The sequence below is a fragment of the Rhamphochromis sp. 'chilingali' genome (genome assembly GCF_963969265.1).
Source record: "Rhamphochromis sp. 'chilingali' genome assembly, chromosome: 21".
NCBI classification, from domain to species: Eukaryota; Metazoa; Chordata; class Actinopteri; order Cichliformes; family Cichlidae; genus Rhamphochromis; species Rhamphochromis sp. 'chilingali'.
The window spans coordinates 22226953-22249340 of NC_137949.1; the positions used below are offsets into that span (position 1 = coordinate 22226953).

At 38.9% G+C, this 22388-nt stretch overlaps 2 protein-coding genes across 2 annotated transcripts; both read left to right on the forward strand.

Annotated features, from left to right (window-relative positions):
- The first annotated feature begins 1968 nt into the window (after positions 1-1968).
- dpysl5a (dihydropyrimidinase like 5a) lies at positions 1969-14543 on the forward strand. Its single transcript, XM_080870227.1, has 13 exons — positions 1969-2128; positions 4219-4489; positions 6224-6382; positions 7603-7782; positions 7897-7965; positions 8083-8127; positions 9203-9278; positions 9497-9653; positions 9771-9912; positions 10147-10289; positions 10420-10627; positions 11562-11730; positions 12535-14543. Exons 2-13 carry the CDS (start codon positions 4229-4231, stop codon positions 12618-12620), a joined length of 1695 nt encoding a protein of 564 aa, XP_080726353.1. The 5' UTR covers positions 1969-2128; positions 4219-4228; the 3' UTR covers positions 12621-14543.
- A 636-nt stretch (positions 14544-15179) lies between these two features.
- On the forward strand, positions 15180-22179 carry mapre3a (microtubule-associated protein, RP/EB family, member 3a). The gene is made up of 7 exons (XM_080870574.1): positions 15180-15329; positions 17386-17508; positions 17618-17763; positions 17902-18058; positions 19570-19712; positions 19822-19974; positions 20781-22179. Exons 2-7 carry the CDS (start codon positions 17388-17390, stop codon positions 20847-20849), a joined length of 789 nt encoding a protein of 262 aa, XP_080726700.1. The 5' UTR covers positions 15180-15329; positions 17386-17387; the 3' UTR covers positions 20850-22179.
- Positions 22180-22388: the final 209 nt, after the last annotated feature.

Consider the following 22388-nt stretch of genomic DNA (forward strand, 5'->3'; position numbering starts at 1 on the left):
AGTAAGGCACAGGCTGTTGGACATGACAGCCAAAGTGATTCAAAAGTATGAATGATTTTTATTAACCAGACATGGCTTCATTGCTTCATTTGCTAGCACTTGAAGACACACAACACATTTTAGTCTTCCATTGTTATTATTTGTCCATTGTGCTAATTAGCTGAGTTTGAGAGCCAGTGATGTATTTATTGCCATATTAATGTGAAAATGGGCAGCTGAAATTACACGTTATGTCTGTGTCTATGATTATTATTATTATTGTGTGTCTTCAAGTTTTAGTATATAAACCAATGAAGCAAGCCAAGCTAAAGTGGCATGTCATCACAAAGTACCCAGCATTTTATCAGCTGAGGACTATAATTGGGTCCAATGGGTCCCCCCCCCCAAGGGGTCCCTGCCCCCCAAAAGAACCTCTGAGATACATGATGCAATATCTAAATCAGTACTTTTGATTTAGTGGGAACTCCTTGTATATGAGGTGATTCCTATTATATTTTCAAGTCATATCTGCTGCAAATATTACTAAGAATGGTTCTGCATTAGTGAATTAATGTTATGATTTTCAGTATTTGTTCATTTGTAACTTAGTCTGTAATTAAGATATAGCCTACTATATCTTAATTATACTGAATAAAATGATAAAAGTATAAATCATAGTATAATTATAATGTTGCTTAATTAGGCAATTATAAGCTTGTGACTGTCAGCAGCCCGTGAACATTGATATTCAGCTCCAGTTTCCATGCTCCTCCAGCAGAGGATCTCTCAGTGTCTTGGCACCTGAGTTCACTACGACTCACTGCTTTAAATACAGGTGACAGCCTGCAGCTCCCCTTTGATCACATTAAACCTGAACATGTTGCCATTCTCCAGCTTCTAATTCAGCCACCAATCAGAGCTGATGAGTCGCCTGCAGTTACACTTTCTGCTAGTACCATGTTCTTGCTTGCAATAGAATTTCTTTTTCTTTCCCCCCTTTACCTCATTTATAGCTGTGGCAGATGAAGCTGAAGTCGTTGAAAGATAACGCACAAAAGGTAAACGAGCTACTTATACCTCAAGGTGAACCTCATAAAGATACATAATCCTTTAAATCCGTTACATTAGTACTAACTATGAATCCTAAGGGTACTTCAATCAGCCTTGCTGTACTGCTGTCTTCATAATCACCCTCTTGATCTGGTAGTGGTACGGCCTCCTCAGAGTGAACACGCCCTAAGTCCAAATTAATTGGGTGCTTGGGCAACCAAGCCTTCACTGAACGCTGCTGATTGGAGCGTCACACAGTCGCACGGCCTGGATGCTGCGAGCTGCGTCAAGTTAATCACAGAAACACCGGAAGTGTGCTGATTTTCCTACAAAATAAAATATAGTAGCTATACCATCATAGTTAGTTATAGCGTTTCGATATCGGTGCTGATATAAATTACACTGATCGTATAAGTTGGGTAATTTTCATTGAGTTATTTTATGCAAAGACAATATTAGTGCAGTTATTGGTTAGTTATAACTCAAGAGTTTTTTGTGAATCAGTGACAAAAATAAATAAATAAAATAAACAAATATTGTTATTGAAAAATAATTTAAAAAAAGAATTACCTCAAATTATTGTCTTCCATCATATGTATCTAAAAATTACTACATACAATGTTTTTTTTATTTATTTGATAACATTTGATATAAAGCTATAAAACATGAGCTGCTCTAAAATATATTCTAACACATTTTTAACATCAATAAGTTGTAGAAAACTCCCTTTCTTTCTTTCTTTCTTTCTTTCTTTCTTTCTTTCTTTCTTTCTTTCTTGAGCTTGATGTTAGGTAGCAGCTGATCAATTATATACAAATCATGATGAAAATCTACTCTATATTCGCATTACTTTACTAGAAGTTGCATTGGGCTCAACAACTGTTTTATTTTGAAAGTCACAATAAGAAGTCTTGCTTGCATGTCATTGCTGACTTCACGGTGATGATGCTGCCCCTGATGGTCCCGGACCGGCCAGGAAGGTATCCATCTGGTGTGTGTGTGTATATCTCCTTGGGAAGTGCCATCCACGGATTGTGTTGAATTGTGTTGAGAAAGTATCCAGTGATCCGAGTGGAGCAGCAGCAGGCCCATAGAGGAGGTATGTGGTCCACGTCGTCAGAATTATTAGGTCTGCTATGCTGCAGTGACTGTGTCTGGGGTGCAAATCCTCTCCTGGAGCACGGAGACTTTGTTTCCATGCCCCTTGGCTACACGTCTGGTCCCTACCTGGTGTTTATACCATCCTCCCCGTGATCTATACACACCCTACAAGTGCAGCTGCATCCGTTCACCGTGCATGAGGGCAGTGTGATGATAATGTGAGGCCACTTAGATAGCAGACTGGTGCTCATTGTGGAAGAGGAGAGGAGGGCGGACTGAGAGTTAAGAGGACGCTTTTCTAGGTCGGTAATGAACGCTGTGAAGCCGATCATGCCGGATGGAGACCGGTTTCTTTGTGTCAAGTCGCACAAGTGGAAGTGTCATCATTTCACTGTGTTCACAGCTAATCAGCAAAATTGCCATATTTATTGGAATAATCATTGTGGCTGGCGCCAATTTAAAAGCACGTTTGGTTTTTACGAGGGATTTATTACATTTATTTTATGGACGAACAAGAAAAATATCAAATAAAGAGCATTTGAGCAATGTAGCCACGAAAGAAGCCTTGCGTTATAAGTTTGTAATTACCTTTATTTTATATTAAAGGTTTAGTGTATCCTTATTTATCGTGCAGTGATTTCATGCAACTCAAGCTCCTATGTTTAATAATAACTAACCGCCGACAACTTCCGTACTGGTAACTGAGCTATAGGCCTCCTGATATAGTAATGACTTTATTATGCCTGTAGCTGTCCCCTCAGGCTTTAGGAGGGTAAAAAAAAGCACCTGTGAGTATTAATAGATGTACATGTAATAATGGGATATCCATCACATTATCAGCTATCAGATGTGGATGTGTAAGGAGTCCATGCCTTGCAGTAAAGTTGCCGCACCCTCATACGCACGCATCCTGCATGCACACATGTACGCAAGCACGCAAGGATGGAAACACACTCACACACTACATCACACCATTAATACAGTGGTGTGGAGGGAAGGGAGGGTGTAGGTCTTAGAGACTGCTTCTTTGTCACAGATGAGCCGTTAATTACTGACAGTAATTATATCTGTGCTACCCAACAGCTGATTTAAAGAAAATATTGTGTGTGTTTATTTATGACTTTTATGAGTTAAAACGTGTTTAGGACAGAGCAGATAAGAGTAGAGGGGCCTTTAGGACCAAGAGGCCTCGGACAGCCTTACTCAATAAAATTGTCTTTGGAGTAATAATTTGTTACTTACTATAAATTAATTTAATTTTACATGAGAAATGCCTAAAACCTTTGGAAGTTTTCATACTGCCTGGAATAAAACTGTGGATTGGTCCAAAAATAACCTGATTTAAACATGTAAAACTGGAGTTAGCTGTTAAAATATGAGGGCTTGCTACACCATCCAATTCACATGTGTGTGTATTTTTATCACAGCATTCACACCTGTGAGCAGTTAAAATCTAGAGGTGACTATTTCAGATGATAACATGATTTTAGATAATGTAAGTGGAAAATGTGTACGTACCAACCATCAGTTTAGGAAATGGAGTAGAGGCAATCAAAACCATTCTCAGTTTAAGCTAAACATATTTTTACATGTTTTCTTAGGGTTAGGTTTAGGGTTAGGGTTAGATTCTTGTAATATAACAATACAGTGAGTGTAAGCAGTGTTATGCTCCTTCGGTCCTTTCAAAAATAATAGTCCCATTGACCCTTGCTTGCCCTATTGTGACCCTTAACTGGACGCAGCTTCTTTCTATTTATTATGACGCCTCTGCACACTGAGCTGTCAGGTCTCAGGCAGTGACTGACACAGCCTACTCAGCCTTGTAGCTGATGTCAGTCACAGTGTGACAGACTGGTCCCAGAGCAGCATTACTGATCCTTCTCTCTCCTCTGTCATCTTATTCTACTGTAAAAATGAGGTACTGTAAACAGATTTTTTTCATAGAAATACTGCAGATTCCTTTGTCAGGTGGTTATAACTTTTCTTCTGTTTTGATGTACACTGTGGTTGCTTTGAATCAGATTGCCACCCTTTAGTATCTACAAAAAGCAAAAAGTATTCAGCTGTATGTTTCCCTCTTCCTCGCAGATCAATAGCCATGTCTTCCAGCTCAGCGATGGTGCGGATCCTTATAAAGGGTGGCAAAGTGGTGAATGATGACTGTACCCAGGAGGCTGATGTTTACATCGAGAACGGCATCGTCCAGCAGGTGGGGAAAGAGCTGATGATCCCAGGTGGGGCTAAAGTGATTGATGCCTCAGGGAAACTGGTGCTTCCTGGGGGCATCGACACTAGTGTCCACCTGGAGGAGAGCTTCATGAATGCCACCACAGTAGATGACTTCTACAGCGGTACCAAGGTAACAGTCTTTTCATATTGTCCCAAATTTAGAGAAGCAAAAGAGCAAACTTCATGTTTTATCACCTTTGTCACAACAGGAAAGATTAAGATTCAGAGACCATTGAATTATTGAAAAAAAGGTTTTTTACTGATGTTAATTTTAGTCACACTGTCAGTAATGCATCATTATTCTGTTCTTAATATTTGGAGATCAAATATTTAGGTTATTTTAGGCAGGAATACTTTTGCTGTCAAAGTTAGAACTAAGAAGTCAGACCTCAGACACAAATTTATAGGTCACTCCTCCTTCCCTTAAGAGAGCCAGAAGTAATATATCTATTACTTTGCAAATAAGCAGAGCACAGAAATTACGTCAAAAACTGGCACATAAAATAGTAACGAAGCATTTAATTTTAAGATCTAGCTGCAAGCAGAAAAAGCAGACAAACCAGCGGTACTAACATTAACAATAGCTGTTACTAAGGATATAAGAAGCATTTATAAAAATAAATGTCACTGGGTTGCATCCAGAGTTTATTTCTCCAAAATTAGACAAAGGTGTTTTGGCAATTTTGCTCTTGGCAAGGGTGAATGTTGGAGGCTGATATAACCGGGATACCCCACTCTGCTTCAGGGCACTGTGATGACTCATCACCCTGTAGTACTTTCAGCTTTCTAAGAGGTGACGGATGCTGGGAGCGAACAGGCCGGTAGATGCTGGTGACAGACACAATTCTTTGCTGCTTTCCATCTCCGCCAGTCATTCCTCTTCTCTGTCTCTCTCCTGGCCCCTCCCTGCCTGCTCCAGTATAAGTCCAGAGAAAAATGCAGATCAGTATCTGTTTCCATGGATACCGGGGTGCTGCTGCAAAGATTGCCGCAAAGCCTTTTCACTCACGCTATTGTGCTTGGAGACAATGGTTCCCAGACCCACGCCCCCCTAACACCCGTACTCCGTGCACGCCGCTCGAGTCTCTAGGGTCAGCTGACAGATGCTCAGTGAAGCATGAAGCACAAAACACTTGTTTGGGTTATTAAGATTTTCCTTAACTTGTGTCTGAAACATCTAAATCTGCTCGTAGGAGGTTAAAAAGTAAGAAGTGCTGATGCTGTAAAGAAATGATATAGTTTGTAGGTTTTAAAAAAACATGATTACACTGTAAGGAGCACTCAATCCTGTGCTTTAACTGCTGAAGGATTTATATTTCCATCAGCAAGAATGTAAAGATAACCATTAGCATTAATGGTAATTGAAGCTATCACTTTTATGCTTTAACTGCTGAAGGATTTATATTTCCATCAGCAAGAATGTAAAGATAACCATTAGCATTAATGGTAATTGAAGCTATCACTTTTATGCTTGGACTCGGGGCTGTGCTGATTAGTAGATTAAAGTTGTTTTAGTAGTTCATAAATTCTAGCACAAAATAGCACAAAATGGATTGCTTCATAAATCAATCCATTTTGTGCTATTTAATCATTTTTAAAGAAGCAAATGATTAAGTTTAAGGATTTAATTTAAGTTCGTGTCATATAGTCTCAAATTATTTAAGTCTTAAATTGCAGCTGACGATTCTAAACAAACTGAATAACAGCTTTTAAACTGAAACATCTCAGTGAAAAAAAATCAACTATTATAGCAAATGAAAAAATGTCAGAGCAGGAAATACACCACATGTTTTTTGCAACTTATTTGACAGAATTAAATTAGACATTATAAGTGACTTCAGAGCTACTTTTGTTGTTTTTCCAGGCTGCTTTGGCTGGTGGCACCACCATGGTGATCGGACATGTTCTCCCTGAGAGGAACGAATCTTTGCTGGAAGCCTACGAAAAGTGCCGCAACTCAGCCGACTCCAAGGCCTGCTGTGATTACGCTCTGCACATTGGAGTTACTTGGTGGGGACCCAAGGTACTGGAACACTGTCGCTCTATGTCATTGTAATACGTTTCGCCTCCACGAACACTTCTTCTAAAGTAAAAACTCAACTTTGTGACTTAAATTATTATAAATGACCAGTGTGTATAAAGTATTGCAATGGGTTTCTAAGCCCCCCCCCCAAATGCAATATTAGGAACAGTTAGCAGCACTTTTCACATTTCCTTTCTCACAAAGTACCAGAATCTATTCGAAATACCTGGAATATGTTTTAAAATCCTTGTTAAATTTGACTAACTTTGTAATAATGAACTTGATGATCTTTAGCTGCTAATATGTCAAAGTACAAATAAATGCAAGAGACTTGTTATTTTTAAAGAGGACCTGTTATGCTAATTTCCAGCTTCTTATTTTAAATCTAGTGTTCTGCTATGATAGCTTTGAATTTACAGCTCAGATTAATCCTTATTCATATTTTGCTTGCTCATGAACATCTGAGTTCATCTTTTGTCAGAAACGAGCTGTTTTCGCTCCCTTACCCCACCCTTTAAGACGACTTCTTTTGATCTGGTTGCCCCTTTACAACCAGTGGGTGGGGCTGTTGTGCTCATAGCTAGCTGTGTGCCTGAGATGATAATGCTAACCTCATTCTTTGAATCTTTAGCCATGTTTAATATGAGCCTCCACCACTACAGGACAGTCAAGGTAAAAAGAAAGAGCATCATTTGCCAATTCTAAGGTTTTACACATCAACACAAAAAAACAAAACAAACCCCATAAAAACAAAATCAGGTCCTTAGCAGGCATTAAAATGAGGTAACTGTAATCTACAATATATTACACATTACACTGTGTCATTATTTATTATATCCGTTGTATTATATTTGACAATAATAAGGAAAAGCATAACAGATCCTCTTTAAAATAACTATTTTTGCATTCTCCTTAAATCAGGCTGGATTTCATAACTGACTTAAATTAACAAGTAAGAAATGACCCATATTTGCTTTATGACTTCATAGTTGTTAAAAACAATACTGGAACAAACTATTTATTTCAAAAATACCAAACTTTTTTTGTAAAAATAAGAAATCCACTTTGATCCCACCTACTTACAAGAATAAATACTGTAACTCAAATAACGGCATTAAACACTCAAATTAACTACTTCAGTTTAACCTTTTTTTTCTGGATAAGGATATTTTGGAGATTGAGGCCACATTTGAGCTTGTGTCATTGTTCCCCTTGTACAGGTTCGAGCTGAGATGGAGAAGCTGGTAAGAGACAAAGGAGTGAACTCCTTTCAGATGTTCATGGCGTATAAGGACATGTTCATGCTGCGGGACAGTGAACTCTTCCAGGTCCTGCAGCACTGTAAGGACATTGGAGCCATAGCGAGGGTCCACGCTGAGAATGGGGAACTTGTGTCAGAGGTAAGGGATTTACTGGGAATTACAGTGTGTGTACGCAAATGAAAATATTGTTAAAGTTATTTAATTACATTTTCTATATATTTAAAAAAAAAACATTATTACTTTTTTTGTCAGGGTGCCAAGGAGGCATTGGATCTTGGCATTAGTGGCCCAGAAGGTATTGAAATCAGCAGGCCTGAAGAGGTATAAACATTTATAATTATAACTCTTAATGATATCCAAACTCTGGTCAAGGATATGAGATATTTTTTCTATGATTGAATAAATTCCTTGCTTTGATTTACTGTGATTTCCTTGCAGTTGGAAGCAGAAGCAACCCACAGGGCGATTACCATCGCCAACAGGGTGAGTAGGATGTCAGAAAAAATGCAGTATAGAAATCAAAATAAGGTCATTATAAACTCTAGGGATGTTAAACATAAAACATTTTAATCACCAATCTTAGCACTGCTAACACTGCAATTTAACTCCAATGATTAATCTGCACAGAGCTGTTTTTGTTGGACAAAATTGTCTTTGTGCACAACCACAGTTGATTTTAAACCAACAATCAGGATGTGATTAAATTAAAGGGCAGACTTTAGGCTTTAATTTAAGGGCTCTAACAAAACTATTACATTAGTTGTTTAGCAACCATTTTCATACACAGTGCCCCATTTTCAGAGGCTGAAATCTAACTGGATGGCTGACTGACAAACAGTTTAAGTAGGGATTTTACCCTATAATCTAAAACACCTTAAGACTACAGTTATTATCATTTGGTAAATAAAACTGAAATGAATTTAATTGAATTGAATTTGAATTGAATCAGCGAGACAGCAAAACTCTGGAAGTGGTCAAATCAACAATCTGACACTTTCTTGGAAATAATGAATGCGCGGGCCAGCTCAGGAACACCTAAAAGCCTGAAACACCACAAAAGACAGCTAAAGTGGATGATTGCACTGTTCTTTTCTTGGTTAAAAAAACAACAACCCTTCAAAACATCTAGCCAAGTCAACAACACTCTGGAGGAGGTAGGCGTATCGTTGCCAAAGTCTGCAATCAAGAGACGCCTTTATGAATATAAATACACCGAAGCTTTAAAACAGGGTGCAAACCACTGCTTACACCCAGGAACAGGAAGTTCAGATTAGACTTTGCCATAAAACATCTCAAAGAGCCTGTATAGCTCTAAAAAACACAGATTTAGCAGATAAAACTCTAAATTAACTTGTACTAGAACGATGTAAGCGAAAAGTATGTAGAAATTATTTTCATCCACGTAGTTTGTCCAATTACTGTACTTTTGAGACTTTGAAAATAAGGATCTATGAATAAAAATAACTGTACTTCTTCAACAGTTAATGCTGCTTTTGTATTAAAAAGTCTGTACAAGCACTTGTGGACCTAACTATATAACCTTTTTGTTTTCTGTTAGGCCCACTGCCCAGTTTATCTTGTGAATGTCTCCAGTATGTCTGCTGGAGATGTAGTGGCTACAGCCAAGATGCAAGGTGAGGCTCTTTATCTTTTATATTTAGTGTTACTATCTTTGAAGCAAGTGATGTGCATTAAGGGAATGTATTTCTTTGATGAGATTTGATCTACTGTTACTTAAATGTCTGCTTTGATGATCCTAAAGTCAACTGAAAATCAGTGTTTGCTTGTCTTTTAAGCTCCTTGCACTATTATTCTAGCTAATATATGTCCTTATTGAAATGTCTGACCACAGGTAAGGTGGTCCATGGAGAAACAACAACTGCCCACACTGTCCTGAACGGTATGCAGTACTATCATCAGGACTGGTCTCATGCAGCTGCCCATGTGACTGTGCCTCCTCTCCGCCTGGACCCCAATACTCCAAATTTTCTAATGAGCCTGCTTGGAAAGTGAGAAAAAAAATACTATAACATCTGTCGTTAAGTTTAATTTAATATGAATGTTTCTTGTTTCTTCCACTGATTAAATAATTAATAATAAATATGACTTCCTTTGTCCTGCTTCAGCGACACTCTAAATGTTGTGGGGTCTGACCATCGTCCATTCACCGTCAAACAGAAGGCCATGGGCAAGGATGATTTCACAAAGATCCCTCATGGGCTTCCTGGCATTCAGGACCGTATGAGCGTCATCTGGGAGAAAGGGGTGGTATGTGTGGCTCTTTTGTTCCTGTGTGGCTGTCAGAGAACTTTCACAAATAGGACATCTGTTTTGGTGGTTATGAATGTGAGCTTTTAACAAACAGACAGAACGGGCAGAAGAGACACAAAAACATCTTGGTCTCCTTTTACTGGGTCAAATGATTTAGTAGCAGTTTGTGTTTTGTGTTTATCCCTAGTATTAGAAATGGATTCAAATGTGTGTGCGTGTTCTCATTTTCAGATTGGAGGTAAAATGGATGAGAATCGCTTTGTAGCAGTCACAAGCTCAAATGCAGCCAAGATCTACAACCTCTACCCGAGAAAAGGCAGGATCATCCCAGGAGCAGATGCTGATGTGGTGGTCTGGGACCCAGAGGGATCCAAGTATGAAACTCAATCCATCCATTTATCGACCAGCTTGTCTCAGTGCAGCTTTTATATCAAAGCTGTAAGGCTGATCCAGCGTTTGCTTTGCTAAACTGGGTCACTTCTGTCTTTCAATCTCTGCCTACAGGGTCATTTCTGTTGAAAACCAGGTGCAGGGAGGTGATATTAACCCGTATGAAGGTCTGCGCTGCCACGGTGTTCCGATTGTCACCATCAGCCGTGGACGTCTGGTCTACGAAAATGGCATGTTCACGTGCGCCGAGGGCTCCGGAAAGTTTTGCCCACTGAGGACTTTCCCGGATTATCTCTACAAGAAGATGGTTCAGAGAGAAAAGGTATCAGCCTGACCTGAAATACACTTACAAAGCATTGGTTTATAAACTTAAATTTTATAATAGGATGATACGGCACAGTTGTTTCATGTATTTTTCTCTATCACCGGTGCCGCACTCCCTACTGTAATGATTGAACTTCCCATTTGTTATATAAAAAAAAAAAATAGGATAATTGACAAAGCAGTACTAAAAAGGCAAATATCATAGAAAAGGTTGAAGGTTGGTTAAAAATAAACCAGAGCTGCACTAATTTAAGTTAATTATATCATAATTTAGAAACATGTATTTTTCACACTATATTTCTCCTTAGTTATATGTATAATTGTAGTTTATTGTGATTTCATGTCTCATCCTCCATAGTGGAACTACAAAAGATGGAAAGCTAGAAAATCAAAAACGAATTTGTATATTTAACCAGAGTTGGCCAAATAGCTCTTAATCAATTGGGATGTTCTGTGAGAGGGAAAATGTTAGAGATTGTTGGAGCTTCCACTACAAAGCTCAGTGTTTCCCACTGATTAATCTTGATTCTGGAGGTGTAGTTAGCATCTAAGAAATTTTGCAGTGGGGTTGAGAAATATACTCAGTTGCTAAAACATGCATTGCTTTCAGTGCCCCCTGGTGGAACATAAAGCCCCTGCTAGGGGACAGCAAGGAGAGTTTGCTGATCCTATCATCTTCATATTTTTTCCTTAAAAAAAAAAAAAAAAAAAAAATCTCAATAATTGATAAGAATTCTTGGACCAGGGTGTGTGAACTTTGTTAGATTCAGACAAGATTAGAGGATTTGAAGACTGTAATGAGATTAATTTAGAATGTCAATAAATATGTGCTACTTCAACTTATGTTCTCTACATTTTTACAGGAAGCCTGCAGCATAGTTTGTTGAAAGTATTGTTTTTAAGGAATACTTATTGCTATATGTTTCTGCCAGTGCCAGGCGGTGAAAGCTGTGGAGCGGGAACCCTACACAGGTGAAGTTGTTGCCGTGGCAAATTCTGGAAAAAGAGACACCGGCTCTTCAGATCTGGACACTCCAACACGCCCCTGCACCCGGCATGGGGGCATGAGGGACCTCCATGAGTCCAGCTTCAGCCTGTCTGGTGAGGACCAGCTGATTCATACACATGGCATTGTGAATTTTATAATTATGTTATAGATACACAAAAGGAGGAATTTCCATGTTAATGGAAGCTACGGGACACTGGTAGCTTGTGATTTGGTGGCGCTGCTGCTGGTTTTATAAAATGTCTAATGACTGGCCTGATGAGGGCGCTATAGTCAAAGTAACTTTGAATAACAGCACTTTAAGTCAGCTGAAGACTATAGTTGTCCCATGTTTGGGATCAAACTTGTTTGTTTAGGCCTGCATAATCAGAGCAGTACTTACTGGCAAGCTGCTGAGGTAGAAATGACGAATGACAGGCAGCAAAAAGTCTCAGTAGAAAGAGAGTAAAGGTTTCTGACAGAATCTCACCTGCTTCCAGGGTGCATGCTGAAGAACACGTCTGAAAAGGTTAAAACTCCAATAATGATTCTAACTGTGCAACACGTGTTGCTTTATGCCTGGGAAGTCACTTCACCTGGGAAGATAATAATTGGAGTGTAGTTATAGTGAACATTTATGCTGAAGGAATCCTTGTATTTGTACCTTACATCAAATTACTTACCAATAGTTTTATCAAAACCATAAATGCTTTGATTAAATGGAAAGCAAACAAACACTTCCATCCTTTTAGTTATGCTCCATTTCCTAAATCTCCCGGAACTTAACATAAGCTCTTTAGAGAAGCCTTTACTGTACTACTGCAAAGTATGACTGAGCTTCAAGTAAGTTCTTCAAGGCAATAGCAGTTGTTTGTTTTTCGTTGCCTAATCCAACGTGATCTTGTCCCCGGTTGCTCCAGGTGCTCAAATCGATGACAACATTCCAAAGAGATCCTCAGCGAGGATCCTTGCTCCTCCTGGTGGAAGATCCAGCGGGATCTGGTAACCAGTCAGAATGCTGCTACGTAAAGCAGAAGAATGATATTTGAGGAAAATGTATGGCCAAGCAAGAAGACTTGTTTTACTTTAGAACATGTGTGGAGTAACGGAGTCATGTTTTCATTTTGAACTCAGTGCTGTTATTTAGAATTGTAAAATTGTATGACGTGGCTGTAATTATACTGCAATACGGCCAGGGAAAAATGTTTGCTAAGTGGTTATTGCTACCAAATTCCAGTGAAATGTTAACCAAATATAAGCAGCAGATATAAATTGAGTTGCAGTTGAGTTACTTTGGTTATTGGATTCTGGTAGGGGAAAATGTTGAGTCTTATTAACAGTTTTAGAAATATGAAGGTGAGTCAAGGTTTTTATGATGCGATTGTGTTACCTCACTGTAAAATACGATTTTGCACTTGTATCATGTACTATTTAGATGCCTTTTTACATGATTTCATGTCACAAGTGTCACAAAATGTCTTTTTACTCAGAGCCACGATGAATGAAATGTGACAAATTCCTACAAGGATGTCGACGTGACATTAAAAAATGTCAGTTGTGAAAGGAAGAGTTGCTACTGATCAAATGATGAGGAATATCATAATTCAAGCTTACTGTTTTTTGTTATCATTTTTTTATATTGCATTATTTGTTATGTTCTTTTGATGCTACTATGTTGGAATGATTACACAAATAAGAACATGAAGTCTTTGCTCACTGGTTCATCAGGTTCAACAGCCTTATAGCAGAATAGACTTCTGTTCCACCTCCACCAAATGTGAATGAAGCTATGCTGTGAGTACTGTGCATGTTAGCATAGTTAGAAGAACTTTAACAAGCACTGATACTAAACATGTTAGCATCTTTTCTGATCATATTTATTTCCACAGAGAGCAAACAGTCTCACCCAAATGGCCTTTTTCTCACCTGAGAACACATCATCCTGTACCACTGGTGCACTTTTAACAACTTAACAACTTTGGTTCACTGTGGTCAGGGTGTTATCGGTCATCTGACTGACACGTCTAATGTAGCACATCACTGTGAAGCACATACAGTGCTCAACAAACCTATTAGACCACCACACAGTGTGAGTTACCACCGGTGCCCCAAATTAACTCCTGAACTTTCAAATGTACTTTTACAAAAAAAGAGATGAAATAGTTAAACACATGATCATTTTTTGATTCAGATGCCAAATTACAGCTATTTACTTACATTCCTCAGTAGAAACATTTATTTTAGTGGTTGAATGTTGTGCTTGAATAATTTCTGACCCAAATTTGTGCCTGCTCAAAATTTGGGTATAAAAAAGTATATTTTACTTGCCTAACAAACAATATAATTTTAGTTTTTAGTAAGTTTTTGACAGATTTATAAAATATTTGTGTTTTCTTCTTTTTATGACAGGTGGTCTGATAAAATTTGTTAAGCTCTGTATAGAAGCGGTGAAGGGATCCACTTTAGTGTTCATAAAGTTGAAATCTTCAGAGGATCAAATGCCTTCTTATGACACTGAAAGTTTGTATGTTTGTTTAGCAACTACAGAAAAGCACTGATACTTTTTCAAGTTCTCTAATACTGTATTTTTACTGTTCATTTTGTAGTTACTACTTGTGAATATTTGTCTCGGCAACCGATTCTCTCTCTTTTTTTGTATTTTGATCATGCATTCAGGATTTAGCTCATTTTAGAATCAGTTATGTTCACAAGATCTTCATGCATGTTCTAGTAAAACTCCTCCATCACTGTTTCTTTTTGGACAGAGTTCACATTTTGCTCCAGTGCATTATGCTGTGTCTTTTCCCCACCTAACGTACACTGGTGCTGAACAATGTGTCGTCACATTGAATCCTTTTATCTCCTTTTTTCGCCCCTTGGAGCTCTCTATCACATGATGTGAGTGCAAATAAACAACAATGAAATCAAATCCTGTGTCTGATTCCTGGCTATACTCGATATACTGCACATTCTTTCACAGGAAAATTACAATTTTATCCAGTTTTATGCTTTTACATTACATTTTTCATACTTCTCTATATTTCGCAGACATTTGCCATTGCTAGTAACTCTTTTGGCTTGTTAGGCTCCTTCGTCACATTTCACCAATAACAATTTTCACTTAATAGGACAAATGTAAATAACTGAAAACAGATGGCATATATAATTAGACAAAAAATATAAGAGTGCTTTTTCTTCTTTTTCAAAAAGGGTCTGACCACTTGATTGGAAACTGTCAAACTAAATTAAATTTATACTGTAGATATAATAGATACAGATCACAACTAAAATACTGGACCCAGCAGTATTAACAGCGGTTTGCACATTAAATCAACCCATAGAAATTCTAAAACAGTTCTTTTGTAAAAAATGATCACTCCACTTTGTCCTTCGTTCACATATCTTATCCAGCAGCAGATAAAACAGCAACATGTGAAGCCTGACCCCACAAAAACCTTAGTCACTCGCAGTCCTAAGATCCAACCAGACACATCATGTGTCTCTTAGCTGGAACAGGCCAAAGTCCTATTTATAATGAACCTTTAACAGCATGGAGTCGGGCGCACGCGCAGTAGAGGCTGAATTGTTGCAGCCCCAGACAGGGCGGCCCGTTACCAAGCACTGCACCGCGCAGGGTCTGACAACGACGACAGCAACGGGCATTGACATAAGGAATACTGCCAGCGTGATAACACCACAGACGCTCCTGAATACAGTGAGTATCGCCGCATTTACGCCCTGCCGACCCACCCCGTCTCTTAAATCTCTCCTTTTTCTGCGCGTAAAGGGGTTTAACGGGGAGCTGTGCTTTATTCCCATGCAGCGAGGATATTTCCCGTGCGCTGACAGTCCTGAGGTATTCGGGGAGGCCTGTAGAGGGGGCCGCTATGAGAGCAACACCCAGCGTTGCGGCTTTTTTAACCAAAAGCACCCAGCAAACGAGCACATTTATTGTTCTCAGCTCGGGTTGAAATGTCAGACCCCCGCCCATTTGCTCTTGCTTGACTTCAGCGGTTTGCGCTCAGGATTTTATTTATTTATTTTTTGCTGCAGTCATTATGGGAGCTTTTTCCAAGGCCCGATAGATTTTTGGAGAATAGATAGACTTCCCTTCGTGCCCTTATTTAATAAATGTACGCCCACTGCGTGGTCCTTTGCTGCTCATGTAGCTGAAACATTGTGATTTTTTCCTCATCCTGGCTAGTAGTTGCTCGTGGGGTTAGACGCTACAGCCATGCAATTTCAGTATAGCCAATGGCCCGTGGGAGAATGCGTTGCTGAAGGTGCATTCACAATAGAAGTGTTATCATCAGAAATCACAGCACGATTCAGCATCAAACTAAAAACTGACAGACGTGGTTTCATTAGTCTTTGGCTGTCAGGTGCAGACAGAGCGGCGTGTGACCTTAAAAAGCATCATTTTAAAGTCGCCACGTTGCCCGTGTTAATATGCATATTGGTGCAGGAAAGGTCTGAGGTGTTACAAGATCATTTGGACATGACACCGCATTAACAGGCAAGCAAAGTGAGCACAGAGAAGGCTGGAGATGCCAGATGTGTAAAGCTGCTGACAAATACTCCGGATTTTTTTTTTCTCTGTATAATCAGGGAGGATTATGCTTGAAACACATTTTTAGATTAGAACTGAGAATAAAGATGCTTCTTAGGGACTCAGTTTATGTCTGAAAGTCAAATTTCCTCCCTAAAAGCTTGATATCCCCATTCTCAGTGGGCTTTACAGCTGCAACAGACTGTGGCCCAGCCCCAGGATTTACAGTCAGACAGGGGGTGAAAAAATAATTCCTAAAAATTGAAGAAACTGCAGTGCAGTTTTGGAATCTGCCTGTATAGATTATAGGGTTTAATATTAACATGGCCCAACGAAGAAATCCAGGTCAGTACAGTAAAAAAAAAAAAAAAAAATGGATTCAGTGAAAGTAGTGCAGTGATGTAGATTCACAAGTTAATGAAGTCAGAAGTCAGTTTAACATTTCCTAATTCCAGCTTCTTGAATGTGTTGCTATCTCTTTATGTTTAACCGAGATAAACATTGTTTATATAGCGCCAAATCACAGCAACCCTCGGGTGCTTTGATACTGTAAGTTAAAGACCTTATAATATTAGAGAGAAAACTCCAACAATCAGTTGACACTCTATGAGCAAGTGCTGGTGACAGTGGGAAGGAAAAACTCCCTTTTAACAGGAAGAAGCCTCTGGCAGGACTAGGATTAGGGAGGAGCAGTTGTAGCTGGTTGGGGGTGAGGGGAAAGATAAAAGAGCAGAGGGAAAAGGAACACATGGAAGAAAGCCACAGTTTAAAAACTAATTAATAATGATTGTTAATTGTTAGTGATAAAAAGCCATAGTGGTGTAGTAGATAATGGCATAATAATCATGTATAGTAGGTTTATATGTTTTGCAGTGTTTGCATGAGAAATAGGCACATTGTTTTTAGCAAGTAATTAATTGCAATAATAATCATTATTTAAGGCCTAAATAAGTCCTGTTTCAGTCTTTCAAATCCAATATAAGAAGCTTGGTAAATGTTATGTACAGTAGTTGGTAGCTTGGTTAAGGAGCATGCAGAATGGTTACTTTGCCTAGATTATACTATAAAAACAATCCCTACATTTTTATACTCATACCTTGCACTGACCAATCAGAGAGATTAATCATTGACCAATATTCTTCCTTCAACTTCCATTTAAGGTTTTCAAGTCTTGCTAACAGGAAAATGTAGCTGAGTGGTTGTTTCTCTCTTTTCGACTCAGGGATGGCAGTGAATGTGTACGCAACATCTGTGTCCATTGACAACCTCAGCCGACATGACATGCTGGCGTGGGTCAACGACTCTTTGCATCTCACTTACACCAAGATTGAACAGCTCTGTTCAGGTGAGGCCTGAGGTTATTTTTTCCCCCTGAAATAAGCTGCTGAGGTAATTTTGGGGCAACTCTTGACCGAAATAACGAGATCGATTTGTTGTGTCTTTATGTTTTCAAGGAGCGGCGTATTGCCAGTTCATGGACATGTTGTTTCCGGGGTGCATTCTTCTGAAGAAGGTCAAATTTCAAGCCAAGCTGGAGCATGAATTTATACACAACTTCAAAGTTCTTCAGGCAGCTTTTAAACGGATGAGTGTCGACAAAGTCAGAATCACTTTATTATGGTTTTATTATTTATTTCATTCATGATACCCGAGATAATTAATTGTTTTACCTTTCATACTGATATACGTGTGTGTATCAAGTGGAGCTTTTCAACTATTTCCTGTTTTCATTGTCCAGATAATTCCTGTAGAAAAGCTTGTAAAAGGGAAATTCCAGGACAACTTTGAATTTGTGCAGTGGTTCAAGAAGTTCTTCGACGCCAACTATGACGGCAAGGAGTATGACCCTTTACTAGCCAGACAGGGGCAGGACGTGGCCCCTCCCCCCAATCCAGGTGATCACTTTATCCACAAACCAAAGAGAAACCAAGGTAAAGCCAAACATTTTGCCTTTGCTGCACGGTCTTGCTGAGCTTTGGATGGCTCAAAAGCGCTCCCTGCAAGCAAGTGGTGTGAGCAGCACGATTCACAGAATGACTTCTTTGATCCATCTCACTGCCCAGCATTCGCAAAACCATGACACTTTAGGTACAAGTGAGTCATTGGTAATATTCTAGTAATCGTCACAGTGCCTAGTGGGATGCAGCGTTAGTTTGGCAGAAAATCCACATTTGTTCTGATCGATCATGATCAATAATGCCCAAACACCTGCAGAAACAGCAAATATAGTTATCTCCCCAGTGTCCTGCATCGAGCGACTGATGCAACACTGTTGCAGCTTTGTCTCTATTAAAGCTGGTTTGATAACAACAAATTCTTCCCTTTCTACTAACGAGAGTGGTGTCAGCCTGAACAGCCTCGCCCTGTCTCTGTAAAAGCTTTTTGCTTGAAGAGCATGGCAAACAATCTAATTTAAGCTGTAGTATGTCATAAGCCTGCTTTGTGACTTTGTCACTAGCAAGCAGTGTGTTATAAATGGGAAGAATGATTGCACTTATTTTTAAAACTGAAAATACCATAGACTGTATATAAAAGATGGATGTCACTCATTGCATTGTGGGCTGCTGTTTCGAAGCCTCAAGTCTGGCATTTACCTTATTTGAACATGAGCGTCCGGTTTTTGCACTAGTTAGCCATCTTGGTTAGCCAGGTGCTAATAATGAACAGTTTGAGCAACTTGGAAAACAGGCTTAAAAATGTGCGTAGTAGAAAAACTGAACAGCCAGCTCCTTAGCCTGTTGCACCCTGAAGAATAGCAATTATTTTACCATTATTAGGCCCATAATTTATAACATGAATATCATTTGTAATGTATCAAAGCAACCAATACATTGTGAGAATTAAGGGCATTTTTTCACTGACTTGTGCACAGTCCCAAAAACTATTTGCAACCAGGAAAGCCACCCCATCTTGGCCAGTAAAAACAAAAAACAATGATAAATAAAAATAAGTTTTGCACTACTTGATTAGCGTTACTTTTAAGACCTGGAAGCCGCTTCCATCTTTTATATACAGCCTGTGGATAATGTGTTCGCATGTTTTGTCTTTGAGTTTATCTGAAACACCTTTGCTTAAGCACTTATAGAGGTTTAGTAGGCAACAGGTCTTTTCGTTTTTAAGATCTTGAGTCAAATTAAAACAACCTTTGGTCATTTATATAAATGAATCGATAATTTGGCTATTTAACCTCAGCACTCTAAATATGTGTCATTTCTATCAGTTTAGTTGTAAAACAATTTGAAACCTTTTACATGTCAAAGGCATAAAATTCTTCTACAAGATGATTGCATCAGCGCTCTATAATGTGCTATATCCATCGCCACAACTGCTAACAAGCCAAAATAAGTGCAATAAATCTGTCTTAAATGAAATGCTGAACCACTCCCACCATCTCTAACCACTCCAGGACCACAGAGGACATCCCCAACAGTTCCCAAAAACATGCCAACACCGCAGCGGGTCCAACATAACACTCCAGCCTTGAGGAAGAATCCGACTTTGTCAAGAAATGGGGGCAGTGATGCTGAAATCATGGAGCTAAATCAACAGGTAGAGTTGAACGGGAAGGACAGAAGGCCGTGTGGCTCTTTTGTTCTGATTTCATCCTCCAGACTAGTTTTTGACTACCAGCTTAAGCACCTTTTTCTGTTTTTCTAAGTTGATGGAGTTGAAGTTGACTGTAGATGGCCTTGAGAAGGAAAGAGACTTCTACTTCAGCAAACTACGGGATATCGAGTTGATCTGCCAGGAGCACGAGAGTGAAAACAACCCCATTCTCAGCAGGATAATTAACATTCTCTACGCAACAGAGGTATCTAGCCATTATAACAGATATATAACAGATTGCCATACTCTCTCCACTGTTGACAGTGAAAAGCAAGGAGAGCAGAAGACCTGATAAAATATTATCAGGTTTTCTGCCCTTCTTGCTTTCAATTCAATTCAATTCAATTCAATTCAATTCAATTCAATTCAATTCAATTCAATACAATACAATTCAATTTATTCAACGCAAATCACAACATCAGCTGTCTCAAGGCACTTTTTTAAATACATACAGAGAAAAACCCAACAATCATATGATCCCCCATGACCAATTTAGAATTAGAATCAGAATCAGAATCAGAAAGGGTTTTATTGCCAAATGTTGAACAGATTTACAACATTAGGAAATTAGGTACTTTGTGTGAGACATACGATAAGACAAACACTTAAATAAAAAGAAAAAGTGCTAAGCAGATTGATATATACATGAATGCAGGTGATGATCAGTGCAAAAATGTAACAGGTGTGGAGAACACAATACAGGGTCATGGGAATCCCCCAGCAGCCTACGCCTATTGCAGCATAACTAAGGGAGGATTCAGGGTCACCTGATCCAGCCCTAATTATAGAAAGGAAAGTTTTAAGCCTAATCTTAAAAGTTGCAATAGTGTGTGTCTCCCGAATCCAAACTAGAAGCTGCTTCCATAGAAGAGGGGCCTGAAAACTGAAGGCTCACCTTCCATTCTACTTTAAATACTCTAGGAACAACAAGTAAGCCTGCAGTGCAAGAGCAAAGTGCTCTAATATGGTGATATGATAATATATATATATATATTTTTTTCTGTATCTTAGGAAGGCTTTGCACCTCCAGATGATGAAGACCTCGATGAGCAAGCTCACCTGGACCAGGACGAATACTGAACCCATCGTGTCCCTACCCTCAAACATCTCCATCTTTCTTCCCCTCTTCTTTTTCCCCTCATTTTTTTTCTCCTGTTTGCACGCTTTCTGTAAATACTCACCATCATCCCAGCTTTCTGTCTGTGTTTTCCTTTCTTTCTCATGTGCATATCTGTTGGTAACCTCCCCCTCCATCCTCTGGCCATCTACACACTCTTCACAACATCTCCGTATCAATATTTGCTGCTCCTCCCTGCCTCCATTTACACAGTAACAATAACAGTAATGTATGACACATCCCCAGTTATTTCAGCATGAGTAATGCAGAAAATAGAGCCGAGAGCTGGCTGGCATGGAGGTTGTTATGGCGAACAGTTGAGTTTAAGTCTGTAAATATTACCGACATTTTGATTACCGAAGGAACAATGTCTTTGCTCTTTATGGAGTAACTTATTTGCCTTTGGTGCGTTGTTAATACTACTGTTAGAGCACAGGACAACACTGCTCCCATGTGCAATCAGGACACTCCTTGAGCTACTAAAACTGTAACAAAACTGACTTTTTATTAACACTTTATTATTTATTATTTATATTTCATTTAACTTTCTGTAGCAAAATTGGTGCAGACCTACTGTACGTGAACTGAAAGCTGAGGCCATGTGTGTTACTCATATCGGTTTGTGCTTCAGTCAAGCTTTTGGTTTCTGTGACGGTGGGTCCATGGCATGTAGAAATGCTGAAGGAAATTCTTTGGTGTAATGACTCAAGACTTATGATAAGTGCTCTGCAATTATTCATTATTGATCAGCAACATATCTGAGCATGAGAATGTTACACATTGACTGTGAATGAGTGATATTTTGTATGTGTATTTTGTGTGCAGATTTTCTTGGATGTCGCACGATCCTGGTTAATTGCCATTGTATCTTTTTAGGCTGACATACCGCAGTCTATTTAGGTGTAAAATGTAAAGGTGGAAAGGCACCTGGATTCTGGCAACTTGGTTATCGAGTGTAGCAGATCTAAAGGTTTAACTCTACAATATGAAAAAGCCTGACTCTGAATTAAAAACAGAGACATTTTCACATGTTCTACTGCTAATCATGCTGTGTTTATACTTTAAATTTGCTGTAAAGGGTTGCCCAGGGTTTTAGAGGTGTCTCAGAGAAAGTCATTATTTAGAGATCTAAGACCAGTTGACTGGTCATCAAACAAGGAACTCTCCTTGTCCTTCCCTAGTTATTTTTACTTTGCAAACTGGCTGTTATCTACTCTGGAACTCGCATTCATCGACCATATAAACATTTACAGAACACTCATCTTTTGAGTTTTGAATAAATAAACAGTTGTGAAACAAGTTGTTTTTGGTGTATTTGGGGTGATGCATTGTGGTGAATGACTGGGATTGTATTAGGAAAGTTAAAATGTGTTAACGTAGCTAAATTAAACCTTGCAAACTATATGTTTTTTTAAGACTTTACCTGAAATTAGAAACTAATCAGCCAAGCCGTTAAAGATGACTGATGAAGTGAATAAAATTGGTCACCTTTCATGACCTGA